At 42.3% G+C, this 21,365-nt stretch overlaps 1 protein-coding gene across 1 annotated transcript in view; it reads left to right on the top strand.

Moving 5' to 3' along the window:
* Positions 1-20,632, top strand: part of HS6ST2 (heparan sulfate 6-O-sulfotransferase 2) — a 925,206-nt gene extending 904,574 nt beyond the window's left edge. The window contains exon 2 of the mRNA XM_078688558.1: positions 17,701-20,632. Within this exon, the coding sequence (XP_078544684.1) occupies positions 17,701-18,397 (697 nt within the window). The 3' untranslated portion in view covers positions 18,398-20,632. The remainder of the gene's footprint in view (positions 1-17,700) is intronic.
* The last annotated feature ends 733 nt before the right edge of the window (positions 20,633-21,365 follow it).

The raw sequence follows: 21,365 nt of genomic DNA, 5'->3' as shown, positions 1-21,365 counted from the left end.
CCTACTGTGCTTGCCAACCTCTCTTGTGGAGCTAGGAGACCGTGCAATAGGGCAGCAGAGCGGGAGGTCTACAGGACCTTGTTGAGGGGTAATAGGTGGCAAGCAGCAGAGGATGTTGTTTGTACCAAACACTGCAGCTCTGATGGACATGAAGAGGCGGCTAAAGAGAGTAAGGGAGGTGAACCCGTGAAATGAAGGGCTCTGGATTTATCGAGCTTTGGAGGTGCCACATGGGTAGCTTCCATTGCAGATCATACATTGCAAACCCTGAAGTCCGTGTAGACTCCAAAGAATTTTACCATCAACATCTGCTAAAGTAATTACCAGCAGCACCAATGCCTACAAACCAACCAACGCACAAAGAGTAAAACTACTTAGGTGTTGTGAGCCATCTCCTTTACTTAATAGCGATATTTTAAGATCAACGGCAAAGATTTGGGCAATTCTCAGAATTGATAAATGAGTGTTCTATTTTCCACTGCCACACCACCTGAAGTACTTTGGAAGCACAGTTGAAGCACTAAGGGGCATTTTAACTACTAGAAATCTATGCATGTTTTACTTTTACCTCCATGATACTACACCTTCGCACCTTTGAAACCACAAGTGACACTGCGACAGTGACGTGGGGAGTTTCTGGAGGGTGTGTCACTGCACAGTGTACATTGTAATGTTATTGTTAGAAATAACATCTCTATTTGGCATTAGTTGGCACCCTGTCCAAGTAGGGGCCCTCACTTTAGTCATGGTAAATAAGGTACACCCTAAGAAGAACCCATGCTCATACCCGTGGTAGCTTGGCCAGAGCTGTCAGGCTTACCCTCAGAGGAAATTAGTACAGTTTGTACACACACAGTAACACAGTGAAAACAGCACAAAAATCACTCTACACCAGTTTAGAAAAATGGCCAATATGTAGCTAAATGAAACCAGATCAACTACAACATTCCAAAATATACAAGTATAGATACAAAATGTCAAGGTTAAATAAATTCATAGCTATTAGAAATCATTGGTTGCGCTTGACCAGGACAAAGTACCTTCAATGCATCAAAAATCAGACAATGCGTGGTGCAGGTAAGGTGATGTGCAATTATAGCAGGTAATGCTTTGGTTCCTTACTGCTAAGCAGCTCTTTGGCACATTGGCACTCAGTGAGAGTGTGTTGCACAAAGGAGGTAATGCATTGCTTGTAGTAATGGATGTGTTGGTTCTTGGAGCTGGTTCAGGGTCATTGAGCCACTAACACCCAGTGACGATGCGAGGTGAGGGAGAGGTGAGGTGTCGACTGCGAGTATGATAACTCAGTTGCAGAAGGCCACATGGTGTTGATGGTGCACCAATGTCACAGCGCAGTGCATTGATTCTGCAGTGTTGATATTGAACCACAGATGCTGCATTGGAGCTGGAGCGGTGCGTCGCGGGCGTCGGTGATGTGGTGTTTGAAACTCATGCATCGGCCATGCTTTGGGCCCTGTGGCAATGGCAGAGCTTGCGTTGTAAACAGCGGACAGTACATCACACACTTGTCGAGTGGGAACCACAACTTCACTACAGGGAGCTGCAATGGGGTAATTCTTGCAGGGGTACGCTGATTCCAAAGTGACGCTTGAAGTCGATGTGTTCTTCTCTTCGCACCAGAACTCACTTCCAAGGGCCCAGAACTGAAACGTGGCCCCACTGGGCAGAGTACGGCTCTAATCAGAGGAGCCTGGCTATTGGCAGATGAAGTCATTGATGGCCCTGGGACTTCCAACAGGAGGAAAGCACAACTCAAGACCTTGGTGAGACTTGAAAAACAGGATGTAAAAAGCGAAGTTCAGTACTTTCATTCCCTGGACAGAAGCAGCAAGCAGCAGGTCAACACAGCAAAGCAAATAGCAAAGTGGCAGTCTCTCCTGACAGCAACACAGCTCTTCTACCTGGCAGAAGGTCCTCAATCCAGATATCTTCTGAGTATATGGTGTCAGAGGTCCAATACTTATACCCATTTAAGCCTTTGAAGAAGGCAAACTTAAAAGAAAAGTCTTTGTAGTGCACAAGACCCTGCCCTGACTCCAGGCACATTACAGGGGGTGGAGCCTGCTTTTTGAGGTGACAGGCACAGCCCTATTCAGGTGCAAGTGTCAACAACTCCCACCTCTCGCACTCAGGAACACCTATCGGACTGGCAATGGGCCATCAGGGTGTGCAGGGCACACCTTAGCTCTCTTTGTGTACGACTGTCTAGAGTGAATTCACAAAGTCCAACTGTCATCCAACCCAGACATGTATTACAGGGGCAGGCAGAAGCACAGAATGGTTAAGCTAGAAAAGGCCAACTTTCTAAATGTGGCATTTTCAGACCTGCAATTTAAAAACCAACTTCGCTTAAAAAAAAATGTTAATTGTGGGTCCAGAGACACCATATTCCAATTTTCTATCAGCTCCCAATTGGAAGATACACTTGTAAAATGCTCCAATGCTAACCTATGGGAGAGACAGGCCTTGCTGTGGTTAAAATGTGATTCAGCAGTTTTTCACTATCAGGACATGTGAAACACCAACATACATGCTCTACCTTTTAAATACACTGCACCCTGCCCTTGGGACTACCCCTAAGGTAGGGGTGCCTTACGTGTAATAAAAGGTATGATTTGGGTCTGGCCAGTGGGTGCAATTGCCAGGTCGACATGGCAATTTAAAACTGCACATACATGCTCTGCCGTGGAAGGCCTGCAACAGGCTTGAAGAGCTACTTATGTGGGTGGCACAAGAAGTGCTACCGACCCACTAGTAGGATTTGATTCACAGGCCCTGGACACATATGGTGCACTTTACTAGGGACTTAATAGTAAATAAAAGATGCCAATCATGGTGAAACCAATTACCACCATACTTTAGACATAGAGCACTTGCACTTTAGCATTGATCAGCAGTGGTAGAGTGGACAGACTTCTAAAACCAGCAAAAACGAAGTTCAGCACATATCGAAAATAGGTGGTCAGAAGCAAAAAGACCGGGGAGGCCATGTCAAAAGTTGCCAGGTCTAACAGGTATGCTCATTTGTAGAGTGCTCTATCACCCACAAAGGTATCCTGGCACTGAACAGGTGTGTGTGCGCCTCATCCTGCCTATGGTAGGTCGGTTAATTAAACAGCCTGGTCTTCAGATACCTGTGGAATTTAAGAAGAGAGGACAAGGCTCTGATGAGGATTGGAATGTCGTTCCATGCTTTAGGAGCGACATAACAGAATGCCTGTACTCCTGCTCTGGGTCTGTATATGTGTGGGATGTGCATGAGAAGGAGTCCTGCACAGTGAAGGTGTTTGATTGGTTAATGGAAGCCTGAGTTGTGTAGTGCCTCGATTGTGCTTGTGAGGAGTTTGAATTGAGCATGTTTGTATATCGGGCACCAGTGTACTTCCCTGAGGTGTGATGTAATGTGAGTTCTGTGTGGGAGGTTGAGGGTGAGTCTGGCTGTCCAGTTCTGGATGGTTTGTAGTCTTCTAGTGAGTTGCTTGATGATCCTGGCAAAGAGGGTGTTCCAATAGTCCAAGTTTCTACTTTTACTCACTAGGACAAGTTTTTCTAGTGTTGCTTGGGAGCCAATTAAAGATCTTCCTCAGCATCTCCAAGTTAAGAAACAGGATGCAGCAACAGCATTGACTTGTATGGTCATGTCCAGTTTGCTTTGAATGATTATTCTGAGATTTATGGTGTGGGTCCAAATTTGGCAAGCCACCAGTTGGAGTCCCATGGAGAGGTTTTTTTGCTGAAGATCATTAATTCTGTCTTGTCAGTTTTAAGCTTGAGATAGTTTGGTTTCATCCAGATAGTAGCTATGGTCATGCAGGCGGTGAACCTGTTTCTTGTATTGGGAGTCTTGTCTGAGAGAGAGTTTGAGGATCTGTGTTGTCTGCGTATGAGAGGATTTTGATGTCATGTCCAGAGAAGACATTGGCGATGAGGGATCATGGATACATTGAATAGGGTGGGGCTGAACAATGAGCCTTGAGGCACCCCACAGGAGAGTTTTCGGGCTTCTAAAATGTAAGATTCCAGACTGACAGCTCTCTCTTCCAAAAGAATTGTTATTACTTTGCCACTATGCTTAATTCATTTTATGACTGCTAAGCCAGTATTCATGTTATATTAGAAAACTGGAATGTTGAGAGCTCTGTTAAAGACAATCGAGTAACAACTGGCTTATAAAGGCTGGTTAAAGCCCAGGGCTCCAACATTCCAATGTTTGTCTTCATGTTTCTCCATTTTAAATTAAGAACATTCTACTTGTAGTAGGTGGAATGTTCTATTTGCCTTATAGCCCTTCTGCCTCAGCCTATGCTGATTGTTAAAGGCCCTCTCCCTGGTTATAGGGTCTCGCCTGCGGCTCGGGCTAAAACTTGGGTTTACGGTCTAGCACCCATCAGCAAGCTATAAGGCTATATTGTACATTCTGGAATGACTTAACCTCGTACCCCCAAAGTCCTAGAAAGCACTATTGTTTTGAGTGGTACACAAAGTTATTTACTACTGGACTATGAAAATATGCCTGCTCAGAGTTGGTGAAATTAATTAATACTGTAATTTAAAAACTATATGATAAACCAGAGATAAGGAGGCCAAGCGATCCTGCTATTGCTATTAGTTAGATAGTTAGATGACCTGCTTGATGTATCTTACTTGCATTCCATTGTGGTAAGCCAAATTACTCCAAGGTCCTGGTTAATTGCGAACAGTAACTTCTGAATGTTGATTTACTTTTCCATGGCATATGTTATAATTTATGACCTAATTTAAACAAAAATACCTATTTATTTTCCCTTAATGGAATTTTTGTCGTTTCAGTGTCCTATTGCCAATTAGGTTTTTCTCTGTGTTTACAAATTGGTTGTTGGATTTTTATTGGGTCTGTTTTGACTTTTTAACTGTTGGTTTTATTGCAAAAAAGTTAATAGCATTTCCTTAAGTTTAAGTTAACCCTGTCTGGTCTGTGCCATAATTACCAGAGATTTGAGCACATGTGTAAATGATAGAACCCATGTTTTACTCAGGTAAGTTGTGACCATATTCCTTATGGAGTACTCATATCCACCCCAATTAACAATCCACTTTTTAACAGAACTCATGAAAACTAAAAATCAATGATTTAGCATCCATCAAAGAGCCAACACAACAAGTGGGGTGGAGAGAGCAAAGGCAGCTGAAGTCCGCTGCTTAACTGGTTGTTTCTCTTTGTGGTTGTGATCAAATCGATTGGTCATTATATTCTACGCTTAAGTAGTCATTCAATATGAATGGTGTAACCTGATAGATAGCCCTGCTTCGTAACCTCTCAGACTGTTAGATATGTGAAAGGAGAGGATGTGGCGCAGTGGCCAGAGATGCCAACTCGGAAGCTGGGGATCCGGGTTTTAGTCTCAGCATCGGTGCAACATTTTGTGATTCGGGGCAAATCACTTGATCTCCCTGTGCCCATGACAGCACCTGGATACCATAGTGGGTGATAAGCCGCACTATATACATCTACAAACTTAAACGTATGTGTAACCTGTGCAATAATTCTGTTTTCTAAAGCAGGATAATTTAAGTTGAAAATTATATATAGCCTGAGCTATAGTGTGAGAAAAAGCTTTGCTGTCACCAAAAAAACAATAATCTTTGAACCAGCTGAGGTATACATGCTCATCCACAGTTCAAACAACTGTTTTCCACTTCTTGCTCCTTGTGTACATCTAGTACGAGATCATTAAGTTTTGATTAGTAGAATGGGGTCAGGCAAAGAAAGGAGTTGATTGGCTGGGCTGTATGGTATATGTGGTATGCATTTGAGAGGAGAAGTGCAAGGGGACTACATTGTTTTGAATGGTATTGCTTGTATTTAGTCATATAAAATGATTTTTTGCTGAAATAAAATGACCGATAAAGGAACCGAAGGGTCAATATTTTTAACTTTGAAAATAGTGGTTTTCTAAATTTCTATCAAAATAAATTGATATTCGAAAAATAGATAGTTCTACTGTTTCCTTACTGTGTGTAACCTATTGTGCTGCGACATTCAGAATGGAATTTGCCAACCGAACTTATCCTATATTTGCTGCCATTAGTCCATAGCAAGTTGTGCAATTGTGCACGCCTCATGGGTCTTCTGTATACATGTAGTGTAGGACATATTCTTAGTTCTGAGAAGCAAGCGCCTTATTATCAAAGAATTTTTTATAGCATGATGGGAATCCAAAGAAAGAAAACTCTGCCTTTCCTTCCTCAGAGTTGTTAAACCGTTTACCATTAACTTGGGTAATAATAACATATTTTATTAAGAGCACTGAGACATCATAGAAGTGCGATAGAAATAAATAATGTTTTTATTTAGGGTTTTTATAGAGCGCGAACCAGGCCCGTGATGTTATCAGATCGTTTTACAGGATTGACAAATGGTATACAAAAGACATGGGAGGGGTGAATTAATTTGGGATTATAACAAAACAGATAGTTACATATACTGGAGACAGGCGATCTCAAAAACCCGGGTGGGGAGTCCATAGGTGCCGGGTAGGTACCAAGTCAAGGAACCATGGAGAGGCTGTGGTAGGAGGTAGAACAAAGTCACTGAAGTGAATGCATTGTAGGCGTTAGGCAAGGAAATTACCCATTAGGAAGGTTTGGCCTCCTTTTTAAAGCGAGCCAGCGACCAAAGTCTTCTAATAGAGGGTGGGGGAGGGTTCCATTTTCTTGGAGCGGCTCCAGAGAAAGCCCGATTGTAAGTTTTTTTTTTACACAAGGGTGCTGGTTGGAGCAGGGGGTTACTAGCAGACCCGTAGTTTCTGGCTCCTCAGGATACCACACGTTTCTGGGCGAGAAATGCAGGGGAATTAGCGTGTAAGGCCCTGTAAGTGATGCACACCAGCTTCAGGTGAATTCTGGCTTCGAGAGGAAGCCAGTTCAGAGCTTTTAGGTGTGGGAAGATGCGGTCAAACTTCTTAGAGCCAGTTAGGCATCCGGCTGCCAGGCTGAGGCAGGCTTTCAAAGGGGCTAAAGAAATCTTGGGAAGACATGCGAGGGTTGAGCATTCATATTCTAGTTTCAAGATGACTAGTGCCTGGAATGCCATTTTCAGGTCAGAGGTGTCAAGGAAAGGTTTTAGGTTTCTTGAGTAGTTAGTTCTGGCAGTTTTGGCCAGCAAGTTGATATGGCCACGCATGTTCAAGTTGCAGTCGAGGGTTATTCCGAGGGATTTGGCAGAGTCTACTAAGGTAGGAGTGCAGTTTAAAGCTGTGATAGTCTTAATCCATTCCTGAGTGTCTGGGTGGTTTTTAGGTGGGTCAATTAGAAGAAATTCTGTGGTTTTTTTTGTTGAGTTTAAGCTGATTGGCGGAAAGCCAATGTACAGTCAACTTCAAGGCCTCATTCAGGGAGATAATGTCCGCAAGAGATGAGATTTTGATGAGATCTGGGTGTCGTCAGCATACATATGGTAAAAAGTAAATGTAACTCCGTATTTGTAAAGCCGAACTACTCAAGGCACTGGGGGCTGTTGTGGAAATTAAGTGAGCTATTGCCCAGAGTCACATGGTGCTGAGCTGAGCTGCCTCCGGAGCCGGGGATCGAACCGTGAACCCTGTGCTCCGAAGTCAGCTGCACTGGCCGATGCACTGTTAGGCAATGTTGGCAGTGCTTAGTACTTCCGCAAATGGTTCAAGGTAAAGATTTAAGAGGGTAGGGGACAAGGTTGATCCTTGGGGGACTCCAACCATGATCGTGGTGGAGGCGGATAAGCTACAATTAACTAGCACTCTCTGCGAGCGATTCTGGAGGAAGGATCCAAACCATTTAAGAACGGCGCCATCCAATCCCATCGTGATGTTGAGACGTTCAAGGAGTTTTTCATGGTTGACCGTATCGAAGGCCGACGAAAGGTCTAGGAGGATTAGGAGACGTGTTTCGCCTTGGTCAAGGGCTTGGAAGGCATCATCCACGAGGTGGAGGAGGGTGGTTTTGGTGCTGTGTACAGGCCTGAACCCGGATTGGAAGTCGTCTAGCAAGTGAAAGTTAGTGATATGTTGGTCAACTGTTGTTGCACACATTTCTCCAGGACTTTAGCTAGGAGAGGGATATTGGATATAGGCCTGTAGTTGTCGGGGGAGGCAGGGTACAAGGTAGGTTTTTTTAAGATGGGGACGACTTGTCCGGCTTTGAGAGAGGCAGGTATTGATCCCTGTTGGAGGGATGCGTTGATGATTGCAGTCCAAGATGGGATGATAGCCTGAGAGGCGGCGGCTAGGCAATTGGAGGGGAGAGGATCATTAAAGTGATTGTTCAGGTACAGGGAGGATAGTATTTTTGGGATGGACTGTTCGTCATATATTTTGAAGCTGGGCCAGTGTGCTTGTTTTTTGGGTGGGGTCTGGACAGGTAGCACGGCAGGGCGAGGCCGAACCTCAGGGGTTTGGAAGTGAGTGGCAGATCTGAATTCTTTTTCTTGGGCAGCGATTTTGTCACTGAAGTAGGAGGAGAATTCTTCGCCTGAGACCTGGGATTTAGGGGTTTCTTTTGAGGTTTTTGCCAGTTTGTTAGATTGGTGTTTGACCAATTTGAATAGCTTGCGAGGTCTGTTCTTGGCGTTGTCCAGTTCTGTTCTGAAAAATTATTTTTTTGATTTGAGGATTTTCCTATTGGAGGCATTTCTGGCCTGGCGGAGAAGTTTTAGATGGGCTGCTGATGGATGCTGTTTCCGGTTTTGTTCTGTCTGTCGGAGGGTTCTCCTCTCATTGTTGAGGAATCCGTTGAACCAGGGATTTCTGTCTTTGATTTGGGTTCTTTTAAATTTTAGCGGAGCAAGGTCATCCATAATGTTGGATATAGTCTTGAAATAGTGTTCAGTGAAGTTGTTGACCGTATTGATATGGGAGGGGGGAGGTCAGTCTCACAGCGAGCAGCCAGTTTCCCAAGATCAAGGTTCTTGGTGTCTCTAACCCACCTTTTGGGAATCATGGGTTGTGGAGCCCATGTCTTGTGGATACCAGGTAGGAGGAAGGTGATAGCATGTTGGTCAGACCAATCGCATGGATCTATAGAGATATGCTTAACCGCTGATTCCTTGGCGATGATCCAGTCAAGGGTGGCACCTTTCGAGTGAGTAGGGAGAGTGCCCGCTTGGGTGAGAGCTTGGTCAGCCAGGAAGTCTCTAATGGCACTGATCTGCGGGTCCTTGGGGTCGTTCCAGTGCACGTTGAAGTCACACAGGAAGATGTCTTTAGAGTTGGGGGAGACCTTGGCTGTGATGATTTCCATGAGGTGGTGGGTGAAAGTGTCATTTTTGCCTGGGGGTGGTAAAATATGTGCAGTTTGCATAGTTGAGTGGTGTTGCTGCCTATGGAAAGTGCAAGGTATTCACAAGAGTCTGTGGGATCGGCCAGAAGTTCAGTAACCCGGAGGTTAGATCGGTAGATGCAGGCAATGCCTCCCCCCTTTTTCTTAGTCTGCCTTTCCAGCCTCACGATGTTGTAGTTGGGTGGAACTAAGAGATCCAGGCAGGGCGACGAGGATTCATTGAGACAAGATTCGGTCAAGATCGCTAAGTCCGATTTTTGGCTCAGGATGAGGTCAGTGACATCAGTGGCATGTTTGACTGCTGAACGGCAGTTAATTAGGAGACCAGATAGAGGGGGGTTAGGGTGAGTGTCAAGAGTAGTGGCAGAGATGGGTACTAGCGCAAGGTTGCTGTTGATAACTCCTCTGCTGCGGGGGGCGGCTGGTCTGTTGGGGTTGGTTATGACCGTGCAGATAGCATGTTCGTCATTCTTCAGGGCAGATTCGTAGCTGGAGGTCTAGAACTTCGTCCTCCATGAAGTCTAGCAGGCTGGGGGTAACAGGGTCAGATTTATAAGAAAGGAGAGCGGGCAGTGCTGCTTGCGAGGGCACTGGTGTCTCAGTCAGGGATAGTGGAAAAGGGTGAAGCAGGGGTTTAGTGGAAGTGGGGTGGGTAGGGTTCTGCGAGAACATGAGATTCAAGTTATGATTATTGTTCGGTCCCATCGTTCCTCCCTTACCCCAGAGGGATACCCTTGGGATTCTGTCACCAGGTATGGATTTCACAGCACTTGAGCTTCCGTCAACACGTAAAAAAGATGACTTTGAGTCCCAGATTTCAGTCAAGGAAGCACACATATCCCAGAAGGCAGAACAAGTGCTACGCTGAGAAACAGTTTGAGATTCACTGATTGGACAGTGGGGCCCCGGAGGAGCTGAGCCTCTGCAGCCCGTGATTGACAGCACTCATGTGTGCGCGTGACAGGCTCCTTGTCCTAGCTAGGCACGGGGCTTTGTAAAAATTCCCAGCTGTGTTCTTTCACTGCAGTGATTTAAAATAATTGTGCAATAAAGAGTATTATTATTCCTTCACTGCAGAGCTCCAACTCCACATTATTATGCTACATCACACTGTGGCAAATAACAAAGCTACGGTAAATTTAAGTTTAAAAGGTATTAGTGATGCAAAATTAACAGTCTGAGGCACGCACATGTCTAGCAGAGCAAACACACACAGAGATGGATTTGCATTCTCTTTGATCCACAAGCTGATAGGGGCCATTTCAAGTTCAGTAATTTGAATTATGCAGAGGATTACAAAGAACATTTTATTCACACTAGTCTAATCGGCAACAACGGAACAGCCTTTACGTTTGATACAGCAATTTTTATATCCGCCGATCTCTCTCTATCTAGTATTGCAATATGATTTGTGTTCGCACGCCTCCTGGCCCTCTTCTGATCTTTTAAAAAGCCAGTTGCCGTCTGAAAGCAACATTGTCCACATACGACATAAAGTGCTTCATAGCCTTGTCAGGGGTAATTAAAGCGCTATATAAAGGCATTTACACTGCATTACAATGCATACTGCGATCTACACAATGGTGCACCTGTAGTTCCGTGGAATTTTATAAATGGTAACCTATTCACTGAGAAACTGTGACATCTAGCGGTATGTTTAGAAAGTGGAAAACACTAAAAGGGCCTCGCATGCTCTAACTTGCATAAAGGAGCTGCCAAAGCAATGAATTATCATTGTATATCTTTGTGGGGAAAAAAATGAAAATAGCGTGCACGTATTGGATTTTCCGTTTTTTTTTATAAATTGCGAGGAGAGGATAGATTTAGCTCGGTTGTAAGATGGAAGCATGCATGCCTTTTCAACACCGTTAATATAACGCATGCGTCATTGCCATGCATGCATTTATAACCTAAATTTTTACAACGTATGTTCTTTACAACGCATGACTTTCACACGAAAACCTCGTTTTAAAGGCATGGTTGGTAAAGGCGTATACGTAAATGTTGCATGCGTGATAATGACTGGGTTAGAAGGATGGCAGGTATGCGAGCAGCTGGCGCCCACAGGGGTCCCTGCTAAGTGAAGAAGGGAAAGCACAGGGTGCAGCAGGATGAAGGCGGTGGCTGAAGGGAATGAATCTGGGGATGCCGACCGCAGGGAGACCCAAAGATACTCACGTGGTCAGGAGTCTAGCCTCCTGATAATCTTGGCCAGGGAATCATGGCTCTGCAGGGGGTGCTGAGTGCCCCCATGCCCTCAGAGCTCTGCCCGGGGGGGCGGCTGTAAACTGGCTAGGTACGGACCCAGAAGCTGTTCTCATAGCCGCCAAGGTTTCAGGTTGCTTATGTGTGACATTGCAATAATTTCTAAGAAATATCAAAAAGGGGGAGTGAAGAGGTGGTGCAACTCGGCACCTCGGTGGGCTAATCCTCCTCTTATGAAAGCATAAATAATCAACAGAGACCACCTGAAAAAAATATTCAGTATATATTCCGATGTTGTTGGAATATACTCAGTGTGTTAAAATACCCCTCACACACCAAAAGGGCCCTTGGTGTCATGCTTCATCATCGGGGTCTTCCCGCCCCCGCTGCGGGACGGGGCAGTGCTGCGACAAGCGGCTACGCCGGAGCACCTTTTTATTGTGAGTACTATGTGAGTGATAATGGAGTGAGTGTCAGTGGGGTCAGGAGTGATAAGCAGTGAAGTTAAAAGATACCTGGCCTGGTGTATAGAAAAAATTATTTAATAGGCACTAGCTGGTATCGTTAAAAGGGGTGAGGCGGAGGGCAAGAACGAGTTACTAGTCTTGCTCTCCTGTGTGGGTCAACATGTTTCGGGGCGACATGCCCCTTCGTCAGGACCGGGTATATAGATCCCCCTGTCACTCACTAATGCGCTCCCACAGATAGAGAGTGAAATGTATGATCAATGTGTATAGATAAATTTTATGGATACACGTGAAAAAGCTAGCTCAGTACTACTGATGATATAAGCTTTTTGCATGAGGAGACAATGCCCCATGAGCCAAGCTGGGCGAAGGGTAAAGAGGGTCCAATCAACCCCCACACCTCAGTGCTTCCTCCTTCGTCAGTGGCTTCCGGCTCATGGGGCATTGTCTCCTCATGCAAAAAGCTTATATCATCAGTAGTACTGAGCTAGCTTTTTCACGTGTATCCATAAAATTTATCTATACACATTGATCATACATTTCACTCTCTATCTGTGGGAGCGCATTAGTGAGTGACAGGGGGATCTATATACCCGGTCCTGACGAAGGGGCATGTCGCCCCGAAACATGTTGACCCACACAGGAGAGCAAGACTAGTAACTCGTTCTTGCCCTCCGCCTCACCCCTTTTAACGATACCAGCCAGTGCCTATTAAATAATTTTTTCTATACACCAGGCCAGGTATCTTTTAACTTCACTGCTTATCACTCCTGACCCCACTGACACTCACTCCATTATCACTCACATAGTACTCACAATAAAAAGGTGCTCCGGCGTAGCCGCTTGTCGCAGCACTGCCCCGTCCCGCAGCGGGGGCGGGAAGACCCCGATGATGAAGCATGACACCAAGGGCCCTTTTGGTGTGTGAGGGGTATTTTAACACACTGAGTATATTCCAACAACATCGGAATATATACTGAATATTTTTTTCAGGTGGTCTCTGTTGATTATTATTGCAATAATTTCAGCGTAATTATGAGTGACATTCAACGAATATGAGTGACACATTCTTGTGAGCAAAATAAGCAATGATGGAAAGAGATAGATTTTAGACATTACAAGCTTTTGCCAATAAGAAGCACTAAAACATATTCGAACTGCTCAAAATCACTGAAATGGAAAGTTAAGATAGGGATACCAATGAGACATACAATCAGGGCATCAACTTCACATGGTAGCAGTCAGAAACGTAATATCAATAGTGCTGAATGTTTGCAAAGGGCTGCCGAGTGTGCATGGGGACACTTGTCTGAAGGATAAAGCTGTGCAGAGTGACAGCTGCTCGTTATCGCGTCTACCCACGACTAGAGCCCTGGCTATCCTCCTGTCTGGGAATACCCCAAAGTTTTGCTATTTTCAAGCCTCTGGGGCCTAATAGCCAATTCCTATCGTTGATTCCCCTCCTGCTTGTGGCACTCAGCACCCACCAGTTAACAGTGGAGTGTTAATAGCAGACCTACCCAGTGCTTCAATCGAGTTCTAGCTTTGTGGGTCTCAGTAATGAATCAACACAGCCAAGAGGGCTGGGTCGGGATCCGTTATTGACCTGGTTGTATTTTCGGTTTCCTGCTCTGATTGTTCTGTAAAATGAAGGGAGGCCAATACGTACCTTCCCTCTTCACCCTCTGGATGCACGGATTGGCCTCTCCTCATTTTACAGAAGAATCAGAGGAAGGAACCGAGAATACAGCCAAGTTTCATAGCTTCGACTTCAGTCTCTGGCGTTAGCAACAGGTTGTGGTCTGAGATTATTAATGACAAGACTAGTAATGATCGGGAGTGGCGGGTTTTGTTCCCTGACATGACGGCAACACAAAAAAGCAGCAAAAACGATACCATTTTAAACGGTGCACACTATTCACAACTCTGTTACTTATTCTGACAGCAAACATCCCCTCTTTGGAATCTCATGTCTGGTTCGGCGACCGGTACAGTTTGAATTGTTTCGCCTTCTACTCTCCTCTTTTCACATTCAGAGGATCATTACACTTCCTTAGGTCTCGCCCCCACCTTGCTGCACCACTGCTCTTGAGTGCCCTAACACAGTGTAAGATCAGTGAAATATTTTGATTGCATGAGCATCACGCTCACCACCTGAGACCCCTAAGAAAAAAACAGGTTAAACTTTCACTAGATGTGCACGCAGGGATTATGAAATGTTTTAATAAAGTGTTTGATAGTCTTGTTATGTTTTCTACTTGTAACATGCCCTTGTGTAACTGGAAAAATGCCATGATGGTTCCCAACTTTACTCTCCAGTACAAGTTCAGCCTTTCACTTACTGGAATGCACTCCAGCTCCATGCTATAATTTGTTCTCTCTTCTTCGAGGCAATAGATCTTTGCAACCTTGTATGAATGGAAACTGGCTCAAATCAAATTAATTATTGCCATTACATACCGTTAAGTTCAGTCAATGATGAGAGTTTTAAGAAAGCCTTAAAATATTTATTTCTCCTTAAGAGATGAGTAAGTTCTTTTTATTCGCCTTTTTATTCAATTAGTGAATCAGAATATTTAATTACAGAAATCTTCAGGAAAATATGGTTAGAGTAATCAAAATGGCAAAATACCAATTTGTTCCATAGAGGAAATAGTCCCTCTTCTATCTAAAAGGAACCTAACTTAATGGAACCCATAAAGAATTCCTCGAAGAGTAAGATCAAAAGAGCATCAAAATCAAAGTCTAAAGTAAGTCAAACTCCCCATAAAGAGTACTTCCTCAAACACAGCCAAGTCTCATCTCTTCAAAAGTTTGAGTATTCTGTCTCAATAACAACTGCTCAAACAAACCTCATCCAGGTAAAATAGGGAAAAAGAGGTAAGGAAAATGGTCACCTGCCAAGTGTCGGGCAACGGTAATCACTGTTAGCAGTAGCTCACAGCAAGTAAGCAACAGAAAAAGCAAGGGAAATTGCAGGAATGGATGCTCGAGGAAGATGGCAATGCAATGTGCTGCTCTGCCTTAACTAGCTAGGAACACACACTATTATAAAAGACTTAAAACATGATATTACTGTGTAGCATATCCGGACGGTGTCATCCAATGAAAAGACAGCCTAGTGGTCTTGTTCTTCCTTTCGCACGGCAATCATGTGAATCTCATGATCCGTTATCAGAAAAGTATCATCTCCTGCTAACATTTGTCTAAATGGGACAAGCTAGCCTTGGTTCCCAGGGAAGAACACTGAAATATTCAGTCTATCGCTTGTTAAATGTTTCACTGAGGAACAATGAACTATGCTAAAGACTTAAACATTTACTTTCAGGTCACCTTGAGGCAATAGCAGGCAATCTCGTATAGGAATACATTTATTGTTAAAACAAGTTCTCTATTCAATATAATAGGAACATATGACTAAGAAGGAAGTTCAGTTCTAGTTTATCAACAATATGTAGCTGAAGAATATGATACATTTTATAAGATAATTTTTATAAATGCAGTACATTCTATAGATATGACAGCATCTAAGAAAGTCACTTTAAGGTCAAACTATGAATACACTTGTGCAGAGTTTAGCATTTCCTAAAAGCATATATTTTATAGAAAATAAAGGTCTAACTGTAGACTGGCAATAGGAGTGTCAGCTTAGGGCATTCTGCACCATTTTCCTGCATGACAATTTTTAAATGCATTTTCATATTAAAACTGAAACCAAATTAGCATTATTATTGATTAGTTTTATAGGCCATTTTCTGCGTTATCAACATTTTTCCTGGCTACGCTGCTCTTCCCAACCTTGCAAAGAATATGTTGGACCCAGAGTAATGAATTTCGATCCTGCTCCATAGATGTGAAGCAGGCATGGGCACATTCAATCAATCGGATTAGTAGAAATGTTGCCAGTATGACTGTCTGCAATACCTAATTAGGTCTTCAGTGTGTGGAGTTAAGAACTGGGTGCCCCTGCCCATGAGCAGATTAGGGAAGGGAAACATTGGATCTATCTGCTGCTCAGTTTAGTGGGGTGATCGGGCCTCTCTTTTGTACCCATCTAGTGACGTTCTCACTTTTGCCACCCTCTTAGGCTCGTGCTTTATTGGTGGGCATCTTGTTCCACATTCTGCAGTGGCATTACTTATCAAGAAGAACTTGTAAGGAGTGCACAGTCTTCACTGATGACGTCAAATGCCCTCCCTTCATCATTCTTTATCCATTGGTCACCTGTAAGCCTTTTCTTTATGCACATCGTACAATCATAATCTGTTTTCACCTACTCCAGAGAGCTTACACCTTTTCTCATTTGATTTCAAAGCAGTTTATATTTTCTAAGGATAGAACTTAGCAAACATCATCAGAAAATAAAAGTTGGTACCAATTGATCACAAATAGGTACGCTTACCACTGGGGTATACTGGTTTTCTAATTCTCAGCTTTTAAAAATGTGAGGCACTTATTTGCAGCGACGCTTTATTTTTCATAGCGATTATTTTTAATCTGCTAGTATACAATTGAAAAGAAGTTATTCGTTTTTCAAAGATCATATTTTATGCAGTACACTAACTGATAAAAATGAAGACAGGGAATGTCACTGACTAGGTAATCTTCAAGGGCATTGCTGGATTGGGGAATGCATGTTCATGTTTAATAATAAAGTGCAGGAAAGCAAGTCTGGTTTCCCTTTCTTTCAAGTTCTACACTTAGAACGCCCTCTCCAACTTCCCATTCAGTGATTTATGCATAAGAGGCAAGCTAATATCTGCATAAGCTGTAAATGGACTGTCTATAGGGTTCGAACCCTCAGGTTAGAGTGAACCTGTGGAGGTAATATTTCAAATGTACAACATTTTTAGTGATTTTTGAGACCTTCAACAAAATGTGATGATTGTCCGGACGTATCCTTTTACAGAATGGAGTTGCAGGTTGAAATGTAAAGGTTGTTTATTGTGATCAATTCGCTCATGAAGTATCTGTGATTGCACAGTATTGACGACAGAAAACTCCATAAGGATATATGGAAACATTTTGTTTGTATTATAACTAGGGATTACGGTTTATGTTTTTTTTTACATTTCTATCGGTATTTATCCATACTTATTTTTTTGCAAATTGTATCTGTATTTATTAATATTTATTTTGGTCTTTGTGAAAAACTTAAAGCTGAAATAAGTATATTACCACATTTATTCAACAAATAAATATACACTCATGCTTGAATGCCTGCCAAGTTTCAGTGCTATGAACATGCGCTGAAGTTAAATCAATGCACTTATATGAATACATGCACATTTCAGTATCAGCCTTATGTGTATCTACTGCTGTTAAAGCCTCTTTACTGAAATCCCTTTCTTTTGCAACCCTCTTTGCTATCAACCCACACATCTATTGGTTTGGCAGTCATGGCAGACAGAATTTAGAACTATTAAAAAAACAACCAGATTTCAGTTTTTATCCACAATTAAAAATAAATACAGACACAAAATAAAATATTTCTGTCTGTATTTATTTGTAAAAATCAGTAAAAACAGGAAGCCATAATTATAACACTATGATTCCATTACAATAAGATGATATCTCTAATTTAACTTGGAATTTTTGTGGGACATAAACTATTTCCTCTGGTTTAAAATGTAAATTATCTGAAATGTTAAATAAATATATTTGAATATAAAAGACGCCCAGTTTTCTCACCTTTCCAATTTTCTCTTTTGTTTAGGAACTTTTACTACATCACGATTCTGCGTGACCCTGTGTCTCGATATTTGAGCGAATGGAGGCATGTTCAGAGAGGGGCGACATGGAAGGCTTCATTGCATGTGTGTGATGGAAGATCCCCTACTTCCGATGAACTACCAAGTTGTTATACTGGGGATGACTGGTCTGGCTGTTCACTAAAGGAGTTCATGCACTGCCCTTACAACCTCGCCAACAATCGCCAGGTCCGCATGCTCTCTGACTTGAGTCTTGTTGGATGTTACAATTTGTCTGTAATGCAAGAGGAAGAGAGAAACAAAGTTCTTTTGGACAGTGCAAAAGAGAATCTAAAACGCATGGCTTTCTTTGGACTTACGGAGTTTCAACGGAAAACGCAGTACCTGTTTGAAAAAACTTTTAACCTGAACTTCATCTCGCCATTTACACAGTTCAATAGCACAAGGGCCTCCAGTATGGAAATAGATGAGGAGACTCAAGAACACATCAGGGTCTTAAATTTTTTAGACATGGAATTGTATGACTATGCGAAAGACCTCTTTTTGCAGAGGTATCAATTTATGAGACAAAAGGAGCATCATGAAGCCCGACTGAAGCGCCAAGAGCAGCGCAAAATCCTAAGAGCAAAACATGCTCATTTCAAGGAGCAAACTGACAATTCTACTGATGATTACTTAGGAAATGTAGAGAAATGGCGGTAGACTGACTTGATAATTTTTTAATGACTATCATAAACTACAACACACATTAGTAGGCGAAAGGAATTGTGGAAGAACATTTTGATTAGAATTTGTTTGAAGAAAACAAGGTTTAACAAAGTTGCCTTTGAATTGCCTTTGCATTGAATGATCTATCCTGCGTATTAGGGGTACTACATCTTAACATGTAATGTGATTGCCCTTATTTTAGTTTGTTTGCCTGTGCATCAACATTTATTGCAGGCAACCTATTGTGATGCTCACAAGAAAATGTACCTTATTCCTTAAAAAAACTAATTCTACGTTTGAAGTGAATAGGTTTATATTCACTTCTCCACTACTGTGTAATTTTTACATTCTTCTGAGACCCATTCAATGATGGTCGACTTTCATGTTGCATATACTGGAGATGATTTCATATATTGGAGACCTACGTTTAGGAAGATGACTTGGATCAAGGGAAGTGATAATAATACCTAGAAAGATGTCCTTCCACAAGCTAATTTCTTTGCTAAGTGCTTTAATTTATAATTTCTTCATGAATGAAAAAGAGAAGCTTTTCCTTTTGAATCTTCATGTGCGATGGTTTAATATTATTGTTATTATGTGCATATTATTTGTAGGAAAAAGAGAAAAGTTGGAGTTTAGACTAGTGGTGTCCTACAAAATTGAGTAGGGTCGGATCGAGGACAAATTTAAAGCATCAACACCAATGATATAAATTAGCTTCATTTAGACTATTTCTATGTAAATTCATATTGCGTCGATCTGCATAACATGCGACATGGATCAGTTCCTCTTTGATCAATATTAAAGACCTTTTGTCTTGAAAAACACAATTAGGCAGTATTTACTAAATATCCTGTGAATTAAAATGTCAAAATACAGATGATATTCACCTGTAAACATTGTTGAAATCATGTTAATAGAGACCTAGAGCTTAGCTTTCTTTATTAACATTTAAGGCAGCAAATTGCCAATGTAATGGATTACAGAAACCTCTTTATCACTATTTGCTATGTAGAGCATTGCACCGACAGAAGACCTTGTACGTAAATTTAGTCTTGTGAATGTGATAGGACATATATATATTGAAAAGAATAGAAGAAAGTAGTGACCAGTGGGACTTGAGGCCAGCCATATTGAACTGCGTGATAAGTCATTTGTGAAGCCAAACAGTAAACAACATATATTTGTCAGGCATTAAATGAATAAATGGATACCCTGTGGACGAGAGCACGTGCCACTGTTTGCATTTGTAAGGCAATATCTGTTACATTTGAAAATGCGAACAATGATAGGCCTAAAATTTGAATTCTGTAATTCGATCAGCATTCTTGGATCTCAACCTCACACAGAAATTACTCAAATATAAATTAATCATAATCTCCAGTTTAACATTCATGGAATCTCTGCAAGTCTCTACACTATTGTGGTACTTAAGTCCATGACTAACTTTGAGTGATATTACACATACAAATGTCCGAAACCAAGGGTATTAATCTACCAGTCTCTACTGGTCCATCTTCTGACTTTGAATGTTATCCTTTGGTCCTCCACCTGCACTCCAGGCTACTTTTGGTATTTATTTAAATCTTCTTTGGTCTGTGAATACTGTAATCAAAGTCTTAGCTTTTAGAGACTGGGCTACCGCAGTATCCTTCGACTTGGTTTCATGATCCTTCCGCTGCTCTCCTGGACAAGTTACTTAACATTGGAAGGCGGGTCTTGTTCATCAGCCCCACTCTACAGCCACTTCGGCCTCACAGACATCAGGCAAACTGACTGGCTAGCCCTAAGCCCAAAATAGAGTATTTAACAAACCCCTTAGCACAAAAGCAACAAAATAACCTGTTCTTAAACACTCTCATCCGTTAACCAAGAGGGACATATGAATCTAGATATTGCAACAGTGCACCCCACCAGCCTTAGTGAAGTGTCTCTATAAAAGAAAGAGAACCATAGAGAATTGCAAGATCTCTCCTCCTTTCTTGAATTAAAGTCTGGTTAACTCATGAATTGTTCTTGGTTGCCGCTCCTCAAGGCCATTCTGTTAGGTTTAACCACTCTTCCTATTTGGATGTTTTATAATTCTTGAGGTGGTTATGGCATGGCTTATTGGGAGTATCCTATCATTAATTGTGTAGTTTCACTCTCCTCAATGGTTTCTCTGCTTATGTCATATTTATTTGAGAGCCGTTATCAATGTGATATAATAAAGTCTTACTATCGAATGCAGTACAGCTTGCAGGCTGATTATCTTCTTATCACATTTCAAGTAATGTTAGGATATCCTTTATATATCACTTGACCCTCTTGGTGTTGTAGAAGATCAGTGTAACATAACTGCTGCCGGAATCAGAACTACAGATCAACTAAAGTTTAACCACCAGATCTTCCAAGACTTTCTGTTTTTCTGAAGAGAATTTCAGAACTTCTACTCTGTGACAAAAAAATTGTTGCTACCATTCCATACTACCGAGGGGGAACATCACTTACAACGAATTTTTTACAACGCACTACCATTACATCGCAACCATTACAACGCAAACCATTACAACGCAATGCGCTGGGGGGCGCTCTAGGATAGGGAATGTATTTAATATACTATCCAACACCTTCCCTGCTATCCACGGGGACTGGAGTTGGAATAGTAAATTAAATAATTCACTATCCAGCGCCTAAAAGCATTATGCGTTGTAATGGTATGCGATGTAAAAACCGCGTTGTAAAGGCATGCGATGTAAAAGCATGCGTTGTAGTGACACCAATCCACTACCGAGTCGTGAAAATTACCAATGGGGCTAAACTGGCAGATCTTAGAGGTAGACAGGGTGAACACGAGCTAAATGCAGAAGTCTGACAATCAGTGGTGGAATATGACCATCAGAATGGCGGCCATGGGTTTGAAGGTTACACTGTTCTGAACAGTCAGTAAATGGAGCACTCTTGAGGGGTCTTTTAAAGAGGT

Source organism: Lissotriton helveticus, chromosome 4_1, assembly GCF_964261635.1.
Source record: "Lissotriton helveticus chromosome 4_1, aLisHel1.1, whole genome shotgun sequence".
NCBI classification, from domain to species: Eukaryota; Metazoa; Chordata; class Amphibia; order Caudata; family Salamandridae; genus Lissotriton; species Lissotriton helveticus.
The sequence above is the reverse complement of the archived record's forward strand: the minus strand, read 5'-3'. Positions and strand labels throughout refer to the sequence as shown.